At 41.7% G+C, this 13,467-nt stretch overlaps 1 protein-coding gene across 1 annotated transcript in view; it reads right to left on the bottom strand.

The window, feature by feature from the left end:
* Positions 1-2,628: 2,628 nt before the first annotated feature.
* The window catches only part of ARCN1 (archain 1 coat protein complex I subunit delta), a 76,127-nt gene continuing 65,288 nt past the window's right edge, over positions 2,629-13,467 (bottom strand). The window contains exons 9-10 of the mRNA XM_075840047.1: positions 5,767-5,971; positions 2,629-3,257 (exon numbers count right to left, since the gene is read on the bottom strand). Of these exons, the coding sequence (XP_075696162.1) occupies positions 3,168-3,257; positions 5,767-5,971 (295 nt within the window). The 3' untranslated portion in view covers positions 2,629-3,167. The remainder of the gene's footprint in view (positions 3,258-5,766; positions 5,972-13,467) is intronic.

Here is a 13,467-nt window from a genome sequence, read left to right on the forward strand (position 1 = left end):
AAAAGTGTAAAAAATAAATAAAACTACACAAATATGGTATCGCCGCGACCGTAATGACTCAAACAATAAAGTTAATGTGTAATTTAAACCGCGTGGTGAACACCCTAAAAAAACCCACTAAAACAATGGCGTAATTGCCATTTTTTTCCATTGCCCTCGAAAGTCATAATAAAAGTTAATTAATAAGTCCCATGTACCCCAAAACCGTATCAATCAAAAAACTGTCTCATCTCGCAAAAAACAAGCCCAAAAAATCACTACATTGACGGAAAAATAAAAATGACGGCTCTTGGAAAGACTATGCAAAAACAAATAATTTTAGTTCAAGTGTTTTTATTGTGCAAGAGTTGTAAAACATAAAAAAACCTATATACCGCGTTCCAAATTATTCTGCAAATTTTATTTTTCGCTGATTTTCCTAAATAGTCGATGCAAATGAGTCAGTATAATCTTCAAGCCATCAACATTGGAGTATAATGCTAATTTTATTGAACAAATCTCCTAATGATAACAGATTTTGTTTTAGAAGTAAAAAAACTCAACTTATTATGCACAACAGAGATCAAAACATTTTAAAGGTTGTAAAGAGAACTAAAATGGTAATTTGTTGAATTTGCAGCATCAGGAGGTCATATTTACAGAAATCAAAAGCTCTATCAAAAAAACAACAACAGGCCAAGTTACATGTTAACATAGGACTCCTTCTTTGATATCACCTTCACAATTCTTGCATCCATTGAATTTGTGAGTATTTGGATAGTTTCTGCTTGAATATCTTTGCAGGATGTGAGAATAACCTCCTAGAGCTTCTGTTTTGATATGAACTGCCTCCCACCCTCAGATATTTTGCTTGAGGATGCGCCAAAGGTTCTCAATAGGGTTGAGGTCAGGGGAACATGGGGGCCACACCAAGAGTTTCTCTGCTTTTATGCCCATAGCAGCCAATGGCACAGAGGTATTCTTTGCGGCATGAGATGGTGCATTGTCATGCATGAAGATAATTTAGCTACGGAAGGCACAGTTCTCTTTGTACCACGGAAGAAAGTGGTCAGTCATAAACTCTACGTACTTTGCAGAGGTCATTTTCACATCGCAGTCTTGTTGGGACATGGTGGCCATTCACCAACCATCCACTACTCCATCCATCTGGACCATCCAGGGTTGAACGGCACTCATCAGTAAACACGGTTTGAAAATTAGTCTACGTGTATTTAAGCCCACTGCAACCGTTTCTGCTTGTGAGCATTGTTTAGGGGTGGCCGAATAATAGCTTTATGCACACTTGCAAACCTCTGGAGGATCCTACACCTTGAGGTTCGCGGGACTCCAGAGGCACCAGCGGCTTCAAATACCTGTTTGCTGCTTTGCAACGGCATTTTAGCAGCTCCTCTCCTAATCCTATTAATTTGTCTGGCAGAAATCTTCCTAATTATGCCTTTATCTGAACGAACCCGTCTGTGCTCTGAATCAGCCACAAAACTTTTCACAGTACGATGATCACGCCTAAGTTTTCTTGAAATATCCAATGTTTTCATACCTTGTCCAAGGTATTGCACTATTTCACGCTTTTCGGCAGCAGAGAGATCCTTTTTCTTTCCCATATTGCTTGAAACCTGTGGCCTGCTTAATAATGTGGAACGTCCTTCTTAAGCAGTTTTCCTTTGATTGGGCACACCTGGCAAACTAATTATCACAGGTGTCTGAGATTGATTACAATGATCCAAAGAGCCCTAAGACACAATACCATCCATGAGTTTAATTGAAAAACTAATAATTAAATGTTTATGACACTTAAATCCAATGTGCATAATAATTTGGAACACTATGTACATATGTGGTATCGTCGTAATCGTACCGACCCATAGAATAAAGTTAATGTGTTATTTACGCTGCACAGTGAACGGTGTCAATTTAAACGCATAGAACAATGGTCAAATTTCAGTGGTTTTTCTATTCCCGCTCAAGAAAAAAGAGTTAATAAAAGTTAATCAAAATGATATGTACACCAAAATGGTGCCATTAAAAAGTACAACTAATCCTGCAAAAAACGAGTCCTCATACAGCTGTGTCGACGGAAAAAAAATAAAATAAATTATAGCTCTTTGAATGAGCCTATAGAAAAATGGAAAATAAAAATTGCTTGGTCATTAGGGCCTAAAATAGGCTGGTCTCTAGGGGGTTAATACAGTAAGTATATTGCAAAATTGTATACCTTTTAATTGCACAAAAAAATATTTTATTTGATGAAACCGACAACCCCTTTGAAGTGTATTGCTTCTACTAACAGTAGTATACCGGTTAAAAACATCCAGCACAAAAAAATTAAGTGCCTCTTTATCCAATTAACAAAACTCCCATCTTCTCATGAATGTTCCTCTTCTTTTAGTTTGCATAGTAGTTCACAGCTTGATTGAGGGCTGCTCTTCCTACACCATTTTGTAAGCTATGGGTAAAAGTCACTGAATATAAATACAATAAAACAAACACTTCATGTCCTCTCACAGCTGCGGTTCACCTCCGCTACCTGGTAAATCTTCTGCATGTTGCTCCCATAATCACACTCTGTGCCTGCTTTGATTCCTATACAAGTGGAGGCATCGTTTATATTACAAGACAATAAGCACACACTTTGTCTCAACTTTTTCTTTTTTTATTGGGTTACAGAACAGTATTTCTGCGTTATGGAATGCGTGTATTCTTTATGTAATTATACAGGGTTACAAAAAAACAAGTCCTGTCAATCCTATTTGCCATTCGCCTACAAGTTTACACATTCTATTTGCCCACAGAAAATTTTCAAAATTGCCTCAGAAAAATAAATTGCCTAAACGGCAACCAAACCATAAAAATGTGAATATTCCAGAAAATGAAAGGAAACGTGTTCCTAACAGGACAGATATATAAATTATTCTTCTTGGAAATATAATTATCCCTCAATATTGGGAAGAGGAGAGAAAGACTTTTTCCTGCAGGACAAATTCAATGTTTTGCCCCTTCTGGTTCCCCTTTGCATGGAAGGAGTGAATAAGATTTGCAGGATAGTACTTATCTGATTTTCTGTACACCCCCTGAAAAGTACAAGGCATAGAGAAAACCCCTTTAGATGCTTCTATTCAGAAATTTAAAAGAAAATGATTTCCAGGATAAACCCTCATTCTGTGAGCTGGTTACAGGATTTCATATTTGTCCACAACAAACGCAGTCTCGGTAGAATACCTCACAGGACTGTTGCCATCCACCTGAGTCACTTTGGTCACCTACAGAGGACAGAGAAAAGATCATTTAACTCCTGAAAATGCTTGGAAGTAGTTATTTGGCTAAGAAATGAATGTTCAATTTCCTCATTAAAATTTAAAAAAAAAAAAAAAAATCTGCATGACAAGAGTAAAAAAATAAATAAAATAAAATAAAAAAATAAAAAAAAAGGATCGATCTGTTCCCTCTCCTCAACAGTATTCGGGCCATTTATGGCCAACGTAAATAGTAACTTTACTTTCAGGAAGAACTTTCGATATATCATAGATACACGTCAGAAGTTCTGATTGTGAGGGTTTGGGTGCGGAGATCCCACCATCGCTAAATCGAATGTGTAGAATCTCTCAGATGAACACTCTGCACCTTTGGCTATGATCGGCGCTCCTAGTCAGGCTGAAGACGGCTCCATAAACGTTCTATGTGGGCCCATCTTCAGGCTGATGAAGAGCGCTGAACACACCCAAAAGGTGCTGAGTGCTCGGCTGAGAGCTTCTAAACTGTCGTTTTAGAGCCGGTGGGGGACTCAGCACCCGGACCTCCCCTGATCAAAACTTCCGATATGTCTGACATTTTTCTGAAAGTACAGTCACTCTTCAAGCTTAACCCTTTCATGACCAAGGGTCATTGATGCCCGTGTCCAGGTCAAATATTCAATTTTTGATATGCACTTCTTTAAACGATAATATCTTTGGAGCCAATTTGACTATCAACAATTTTTACTTTGTTTTTTTTTTTACAAGACTTATGAGGCTTTCATTTTCTAGATTAGTTTCATTAATTCAGTGTTTAATTTTTTGTGATTTTTGTCTGCTCATAATAAAATTTTTAAAGAAAACACTTTTTTGTATTTTTTTTTTAGATCCATCTATCTATCTATCTATCTATCTATCTATCTATCTATCTATCTATCTATCTAATCTATCTATCTAATCTATCTAATCTATCTAATCTATCTAATCTATCTAATCTATCTATCCACTGTAGAGCTCTGTAACAATTACTCCTCTTTTCTCTCCGTCACCCTGGATCGCTGTGAGGGGAGTGAAGAGGGCTATAAGGCTATATAAACACGACCGTGAAAAACAATGGCAGTCAACTACAAATCAACTGCGTTTTTCCATGGCTGTTTTGCATCAATGTGTCAATTTCCCGGCCATCTGACCGTTTTTAATCGCCATTTGCCATCCGTTTTTCATGAATGTTAAAAAAAAAAATTATGCATTTTATTAGTTAGTGTTTTTATGTCCCAACCCCCTGAAACCACCACAGTGCCCATGTAGATAGTGACACAATACCACTGTAGATTGTGCCACATTGCCTACCTAGATCGTGCCAGTGCCCACATTTAGTGCCCACTGTAAAGTGCCACAGTGCCCATATAGTGCCACAGTTCTCCCTGTAGATAATGCCCACATAGTGCCACACAGTGCCCATATAGATAGCTCCACAGTGCCCCCTGTAGATAGTGCCAATATAAAATATAATGCCGCAGTTCCCATGTAGATAATGCCACAGTACCCATGTATATAGTACCCTCTGTAGATAGCAACATCTCCCCTGTATTTAGATATATCCCCTCTGGCCGAAGATTCCACTCCAACAGGAAGCCCCTGATGTTTGTCTATATATGGACAGTGACGTCAGGGGTTAACTCTGAAAGCGGAATCCCCTGCCAGAGCGGGGATTCCACTCCAGGAGCAGCCCTGACGTCACTGTCCATATATGGATAGTGACACCAGGGGCTTCTCCAGTAGCGGAATCCCCGACAGTGTGATTTGACACCGGGGATTCCGCTCCTAGAGAGCCGCTGACATCATGGTCAATAAAAGGATAGTGACACCAGGGGTTTCTCCAGTAGCGGAATCCCCGGCCAGGGTGTCAGCTGGGGATTCCGCTCTTAGTGAGAGACACTAATGTCACTGTCCAAATGGACAGTGATGTCAGGGGCTCAGTCTAGAAGCGGAATCCCGGCCAGTGCGATCTGACACCGGGGATTTCGCTCCTCCAGTCAGTTCAGGTGGCGCTATTTACAGTGGGGGGTTACATAGTTAGTACGGTTGAAAAAAGACATGTCCATCAAGTTCAACCAAGGAATGGGAAAAGGGAAGTAAAGCGATCTACAGCAGGGAGGTTACTATCTGCAGGGGGGGGGTTGGCACTATCTACAGCGGGGATGGATAGATGGCGGGGTCTCCCTCTAGGAAGGGAATCCTTAGCCATCTATAGTGGGGGTATATTCCAGGGCGGTCAAAGCCCCAGCAGACAGGAGAGTGCAGTGCTGCTCACACTGAAGCCGCACTGCACTCAAACCCCTTCCAGGCTGCCGATGTCCATACACATGCTAACTGCACGGGGCATCGGCAGTTAGAACGTATATAGCCAAATGGCAGTCGTGATGGGGTTAATATATTACAGATACTGTAACCAGACCAATCTACTTTTCTGCTTTAATCAATATAATGCATGTAAATTATACAAATATACACTTCTGAGTGGCAGCTGTATTCCAACCTGTAGGTTGCAGTAGTTCTTCTTGGATACAAAGGACACGGTGACTGGGAAGAAATCGTTGGGATGGCCAACAATGCTAAACTCCAGACTTCCAGACTTATTTTTGGAGTCGATAACTGGCAAAGTCCACTCAAGTGTATTCCTTCGACTGTCATGGTGGTAGTCTCCATCAAGGTCTCCAATGACTGGAGCACCTACTCCGGCCCTGTATGATGGAGGTAGTCAAATAAAAAGGTGAATCTTAGAAATTAAAATATACCCTCTAGGTGGTTTTCTCTCCAACTCAAGAGTAAAAACACTTGTCAATAAGATAAAATTAACAGGAATATGGTAGACTGGGAACTAATGGAATCAATTCAGAGTAAGGCTCTATTCGCACGACAGGGTCCGAGTGTCGGCAGATAAAAACTGCAGTTTTGGTCCATTTTTCTTGGCCGTTTTGCATCCGTTCCGTTTCCATTCTGGGCCGTGTTTCCGTTTTTAGGCTATGTTCACACGGAGTATTTTGGGGGAGGAATATCTGCCTCAAAATTCCGTTTGGAAGTTTGAGGCAGATATTCCTCTCCCTGCACGCCGATTTTCTGGGAGTTTTTCGAGCCGTTTTTCACCTGCGGCCATTGAGCGCCGGGGCATAAAACAGCGCGAAATACGCTTTCTCTGCCTCCCATTGAAGTCAATGGGAGGTCAGAGGCGGAAGCGCCCGAAGATAGGGCATGTCGCTTCTTTTTCCCGCGAGGCAGTTTTACTGCTCGCGGGAAAAAGACGCCGACGCCTCCCATTGAAATCTATGGGAGGGATTTTCGGGCCGTTTTCGCGACGTGGTTTCCGCGTAAAAAAACTCGGCAAAATACCCCGTGTGAACATAGCCTTAACCTGTTTTGCATCAGTTTTTATCCCTGTCCGTTTTAAAGATGGATGAATTTAATTTGTCAATTTATGCCACACACTTGCCTCTGTAGAGAATGCCACACACTGCCCCCCCGTAGGTAATGCCACACACTGCCCCCCCCATAGTTAATGCCACACACTGCCCCCCCGTAGGTAATGCCACAACACTGCCCCCCCGTAGGTAATGCCACAACACTGCCCCCCCCGGAGGTAAAGCCACCCCCCCTATCTTTCTGCAGATAGCGCCACTGTTCCAGGAGAAGTCCCTGACTTCAATGTCAATATATGAAGACAGTGAAGTCAGGGACTTCTCCTGGAGCGGAAACACTGGCCACAGTGCCGGGGATTCCGCTTCAGAAGTCTCTGATGTCACTGTATCCATATATGGATAGTGAAGTCGGGGATTTCTCCTGGAGCGGAATCCCCAATCCCTGGCCACAGCGTTGCCGAAGCTATGGCCGGGGATTGGGAATACCGCTCCTACTGGGAGCAAAAAAATACCCTCCTCCTCACATGCACTTCACACTGTGGGGAGGAGAGAGTGAGCAACGGAAGACACGGCCGTCACTTGGAAAACATTCGAATGATGGCCGTGTATTACCCAGCCCCATAGACTATGGGAGCCGGGCGAATGGGCGAAAATAGGGCATGTACCATTTTTTGACGGCCGTGTGAATAGCCCCATTTGGGGTCTATTGATCCTACCGCTGCTGTGTGACTAACGTTTTCTTTTTGTTTTTTTTGGATGGCCGGGAAACCCTGTCGTGTGAATAGGGCCTAAAAGTGACAAAAGGCAGCAGACACCTAACACCCTGCTTGGGATCTCAGAGGTGATACTTCAACCGTAATAAATATACTGCCCTTTCTATGAGAATGTGAACAATCTTATTAATTCCATGAACATTTGCCAAATTTGAATGTGCAAGGATGAGCACCTATAAAATTTAGGAAGTAACGCATCTATCACTCATCACTAATGTAGATAAGGTGATCAGTAGTGCAGTAAATATTTCCACTCATAAGCAGCAATTTCAAATTGAAGAAAATTTCAAAATCTTTTTTTTTTTTTTTTATAGGTACCAGTTCAGTTCTGAAGTGGCTTTGGAGGGACGTATATTAGAAATCTCCCATAAATCACCCCATTTTAAAACCTAGAACCCCTCAAAGTATTCAAAACAGCATTTATAAAGTTTCTTAACCTTTTAGGCGTTTCACGGGAATTTAAAAATAGAGGTGAAATTTACAAATTTCATTTTTTATGCAGAACATTCTTTTTATTCAATTTTTTTTCTGTAAAACAGAAGGTTTTACCAGAGAAACACAACTCGATATAAATTGCCCTGATTCTGCAGTTTTTAGAAATATCCCACATGTGGCACTAGTGTGTTGATGGACTGAAACACAGGTCTCAGACGCAAAGGAGACTCCTTTTTATTAGATTATATTTTAGGCACCATGTCAGGTTTGAAGAGGTCTTGTGGCGCCGAAACCGTAGAAACCTCAAAAGTGACCCCATTTGGCAAACTACACCCCTCAAGGAATTTATCGATTATAGTGGGCATTTAAACCCCACAGGTTTTTTGCATTTCGTGGAATTAGCCAGTGAAATTGAAAATCTATTTTTTCTGATAAAACGTGCACATTTTTACAAGGAATAAAAGGAGAAAAAGAACCCCAACATTTGAAAAACTATTTCTCCCGATTACGGCAATACCCCACATGTGGTCCAAAACTTCTGGTTGGACAAACAGCAGGGCTCAGAAAGGCAGGAGCAATATTTGTCATGTAGATTTTACTGGATTGATTTCTGGGAGCCATGTCACATTTGCAGAGCTTCTGAAGTACCAGGGGAAACCCCTTAAAGGAACAGTGTCATCACAAATTATTTTTTTATATGTTAAAGATGTTAGTGTTTTATTAAAAACGTTTATATTCATTTGTGTGTTTGTGTTTTACTTTTTCTTATTTTTACACTTTTTCTTCCCTATGGGGGCTGCCATTTTTTGTTCCATTTCTGTGTGTGTCGATTAACGACACATACAGACATGGAATACGGCAGCCACAGTCCCATAGGGACTGCGAACGGCTCATGCGCCGCTCCCACACAGTCCTATTCGAAATTGGCGCCGTCCGGCGCCATTTTCCTGTGGACCGGAAGTCGCGGCCGGACAGTAATATTACTACTTCCGGTCGCGGCTTCCGGATTTGTGCACTTGCACCAGCGGCAGCAAACGGAGCGGACGGGCCGGAGGGAGCCGCGGCGGCAGGAGCAGGTAAGAGATTTCAATGTATGTTCGTGTTTGTGTGTGTTTACTACTGTATGTAAACCTACTACACTGTGGGTTAGCTCAAAAAATGGCGACACACAGTGTAGGAGGTTACACCGTTCAAAGCCCTCGTTTATCCCGGCACTAGCCAGGATAAAGGAGGGGGGGATGCTGAGAGCTCACTAGAGCGAGGGCTTTTAACCCAATGTTGCAATGCTGCAATTTTGGGAACAGCTCCATCTAGTGACCAAAAATGGGTAGTATTATAAATTAGAAATAATTTATAATATTTCCTGACTCGTGCAAAAAAAAAAAAAAAAAAAATTTGAACAATGTTTAATCACCCACACACTAAATGTTTAATTTTTTAAAAAAAACCATGTTTTTCTGGCAACACATTCCCTTTAACCCCTTCACGCCGCAGCCATTTTTCAGATTTTATTTTTTTTCTTCCCCGCCTTCCAAAAGCCATAACTTTTTTATTTTTCCGTCAATAGGTGTGAGGGCTTATTTTTTGCGGGAGGGGTTGTAGTTTCTATTGGTAGCATTTAAAGTACCATATAATGTACGGGGAAACTTTTTAAAAAAAAAATTCTTTTCGGGCTGAAATTGGAAAAAACTGCAACTCTTCCATAGTTTTCTGGGTTTTGTTCTTACGGCTTTTAATGTGCTGTAAAAACGACAACTTAACTTTATTCTGTGGCTCAATACGATTACGGTGATACCAAATTTATATAGGTTTTTTTATATTTTACTACTTTTAAAGAAAAAATGTTTTGTTAAAAAAAAATTAATTGCTTCACCACATTAACTTATTTTTTCATCGATTAGCAGTCACACTGCTCAATTTTTTGCGGGATGAGCTGTAGTTTTTATCTGTATTTTTTGGAACATATAATTTTTTATTCACTTTTTATTAAAGTTTTTGGGGAGCGAAGGTGACTAAAAAACAATAATTTGAGTTTTAAAGGTTTTATTTTTTTTACGGCGTTCATGGTGAGCGTTAAATAATGCTATATTTCAAAAGCGATCGTTAGGGATGTATATTATATCGTAGTTTATAGTATATTGTAATCATTACAGGCATCTGTTAAGCAGAAGCACAGTACAGGCCGTGCTGGGGGCCTTCATTAGGCCCCAGGGCTGCCATAACAACTGTCGTCAACCCCTGATCTGAATGCGGGGTGGGCGATGAGCTGTCAGAGGGGGCCGTCCCCCTCTTTTTAACTCCTCAGATGCTGTGGTCGCGATCGCAGCATTTCATGGGTTAAACAGTAAGGAACAGCATGTTCACTTTTCCAGGCAGTTTGTCCCGGGTGTCGGCTGTAAAACACAGCCGACACCCACAGCGTATGGAGTGCGCTCATGGTGTGGGCGCGATCCATACATCCCCACCCCCGCACAAGGCGACAAACCAGACACTTCGTTTCGTGGGAAGGGGATAAAAGTGACCTAATTTTGGAAACTAGACCCCTTGAGGAACTCGTAGTTTTCATGGGGTGCATGCAACTTTTTGATCAGTATTTATTTTATTTTTAAAAAGAGGCGTGGTGACTAAAAAATGATTACTACTTGCCAGTAATTTGATTTTCCTTTAACCCCCACGACAGCACCATCAGGAGGGATTCACCGCCTCCAAAGGGACAGGAAACAGTTTAAATTCCCTCTTCTCCTTACCCTCTCCAGTTAATACCAGAGACTTGATAACATACAGGCTAAGAATTTTAATATTCTTCAAATAAATTTATGGAAAAGGGTGGGAAAAAACCCTGGTACTGTCATGAAGGTTAAAAGGAAAATCAAATAACGGGTAAGTAACAATCATTTTACATCCCTCTACACCTCCACGAGAGCACCACCAGGAGGATTAACAGATTTACGGCCAAAGCTTGGCTGGACATTATATCCAATCTGTAGTGTTTAAAAAAAGTATTTTGACTAGACCATGTCGCAGCCTTACAGATCTGCTCAATTGAGGAAGAAGCACTCTCAGCCCAGGAGGTAGAAATAGTTCTGGTTGAATGAGCTTTAAGGAGCAAAGTAGGAGACTTCTCCGTGATTGTAGGAATGAGAGATCGCTTCCTTGATCCATCTTGAAATAGAAATCTTGCTTGCATTGTGACCTCGGTTTTTGCCGTGGAACTGAACAATTGCTCTTGACATCTGAAAGATTTTGTTCTGTCTAGATAGGCGAGGATACATCTTCTGACATTCAACGTATGAAATTCTGCCTCCTTTTCATTCTTAGGGAAAGAACAAAAATAAGGAAGGAATATCTCTTGCTGATGAAATTTGGACACTCCCTTCGGAAGAAAAGATGGTAAGGGCTTTAGAATGATCCCATCTTCCAGTAGGTTTAGATAGGGAGGAGAGGATGAGAAGGATTGTATTTCTCAAACTCTGCGAGCAGATGTTATTGCTAGAAGAAAAATACAGTCTTCAAGTTTAGGAATTTTAAGGAAGCATCCTGAATTGGTTCGAAACGATGTCTGGTAAGTGCTGTCAGTACTAAAAATTCAGATCCCAAGGAGGGACTCTGGAAACAATTGGAGCCGCCAAACAAAAAGTTGCTCTGAGGAATCTCTTAACCCACGAATGGTCTGCTAGCCTTTGATCCAGGAAGGCACTAAGGGCTGCAGTATGGACTATCAAGGTACTGGTTCTTAAGTCCAAGTCGAGATCTGACTGAAGAAAATCCAGGATAGTGGACATCCTGAGTTGGAGAAAAGAATTAGTTGAAGAGGTTCGCTTCAGGAAGGTTCTCCAAACTCTGTGGTAAATCTTGGAGGTGACCTTTTTCCTGCTCTTCAATAATGTATCTACCACGTTTTTTGAAAGGCCCTTCTCCATCAACATGCTCCGTTTAAAATTCAAGCTGTAAGATGAAGTTAGTTCACCCCTGGGTGAAGGATTGGACCCTGGAACAGCAAGTCCCGCCTGGGAAGTAGAGGTCAGGGAGGCTTCTTGACATCAGAAAAAGTGGAAACCATGATCACTTGGGCCAATAAAAGGCTATTAGAATAACCCTCACTTTCTCCTACAACCCTTTCTTCAGGACCCTGGGGATGAGAGGGAATGTAGGAAAGGCATATAGGAGTTTGCCCCTCCAAGATTGAGACAGAGCACTCCTGCCGGATTGTCTTTGTAGCACAGGGAAAAAACGTCATTACCTTCTTGTTGTTCCCGTCTACGAACAGATCTCCGGCTGTCCCCATCTTCTGGTAAGATCTTTGAAAGTTTGCAGATTTAGACACCACTCTCCTGGAAACAAGGTCTGTCTGCTCAGGTAGTCTGCTACCTGATTTTCTGCCTCTCTTAGATGTATAGCGGTTAGAGACAGAACATTTTGCTCAGCCCAGATGAAGATTTCTGATCCCTGACAAAGGAGATGGCTTCTCGTTCGTCCCTGTTTGTTCAGGTATGCGACCGTAGAGACATTATCTGAGAAATCCGGATGTCTTTGCCCGTTAGTAGACTTCTTAAAGCTTTCAGAGCTTCCTAGACTGCAGTTAGTTCTCTGAAGTTTGATGAAGCTCTTGACAGAGAGAGGTTCCATCCTTGGATCATGTTCTGACCTGAATAGGCTCCCCATCCAGACTGACTGGCATCTATAGTTATGAGTACTGGGTACCTCTGTGACCACAGGTCACCTCTTGATAAATTTTCTTTGTGTGTCCACCACATCAGATTGTTTTACCCTGAAAGGAATACTCCTCATGAGATTTAGAGATTCCAGTTTCTTGTCCCAGCATGATAGAAGGAAGTGCTGGAGAATTCTCGTGTGCCTGGGCCCATCTGACTGCTGGAATGGATTATGTTAGCAACCCCAACACTGACATTATCTCTCTTATAGAAGCCAATGTTTGATAAATGAAGGAAATGACCTGGTGATCTAGAGTAGCGCAACTCCCTTCTCTCATGGATGAAACTAAGTCTGGACCTGAGAATCCAAAAGAATTCCTAGAAATAACTGATTGCCCTGGTGTCAGGTCTGATTTTTTTCCAGGTTGATCAGCCAGCCTAGGGATGACAAAAGCGGTTGCGTCGTCTTTAGATGGCAACTTAATCTTTGATAAAATTCTGCTGATATTAATATATCGTCCAAGTATGGGATGATTAATATCTCTTTCTGATGAAGATAGGATGTGACCTCCACCATAATCTTGGTGAAGATCCTGGGGGCAGACGAGAGGCCAAATGGCAGGGCCTGGAACTGAAATAAATATCTATCTAGCTCTATAGATATATCTATAGAGCTACATATATATATAGATATATATATATATATATATATAATAGATATTATATGCCACTCGCATGCGCGCTAACCACCTCTAGACACCGGTCCTACATGCAGTAAAGGATTTCCCTGCCCAGAGGATACCCTTGTGTCTGGTGCTGCTTTAGTCAGCGCTGACACCCGTTACCTGGGTGGATTGGATCAGACATCAGGCATCTGCCGCTCGGAGCCCAGCTCCCTGCCCTGGTACTCCCTTATAGAGACACCGCTCGTTCGTCCAGGGAAAGAGAAAAGACTGGGACGCTT

The sequence above is a fragment of the Rhinoderma darwinii genome, chromosome 10 (genome assembly GCF_050947455.1).
Source record: "Rhinoderma darwinii isolate aRhiDar2 chromosome 10, aRhiDar2.hap1, whole genome shotgun sequence".
NCBI lineage: Eukaryota > Metazoa > Chordata > Amphibia > Anura > Rhinodermatidae > Rhinoderma > Rhinoderma darwinii.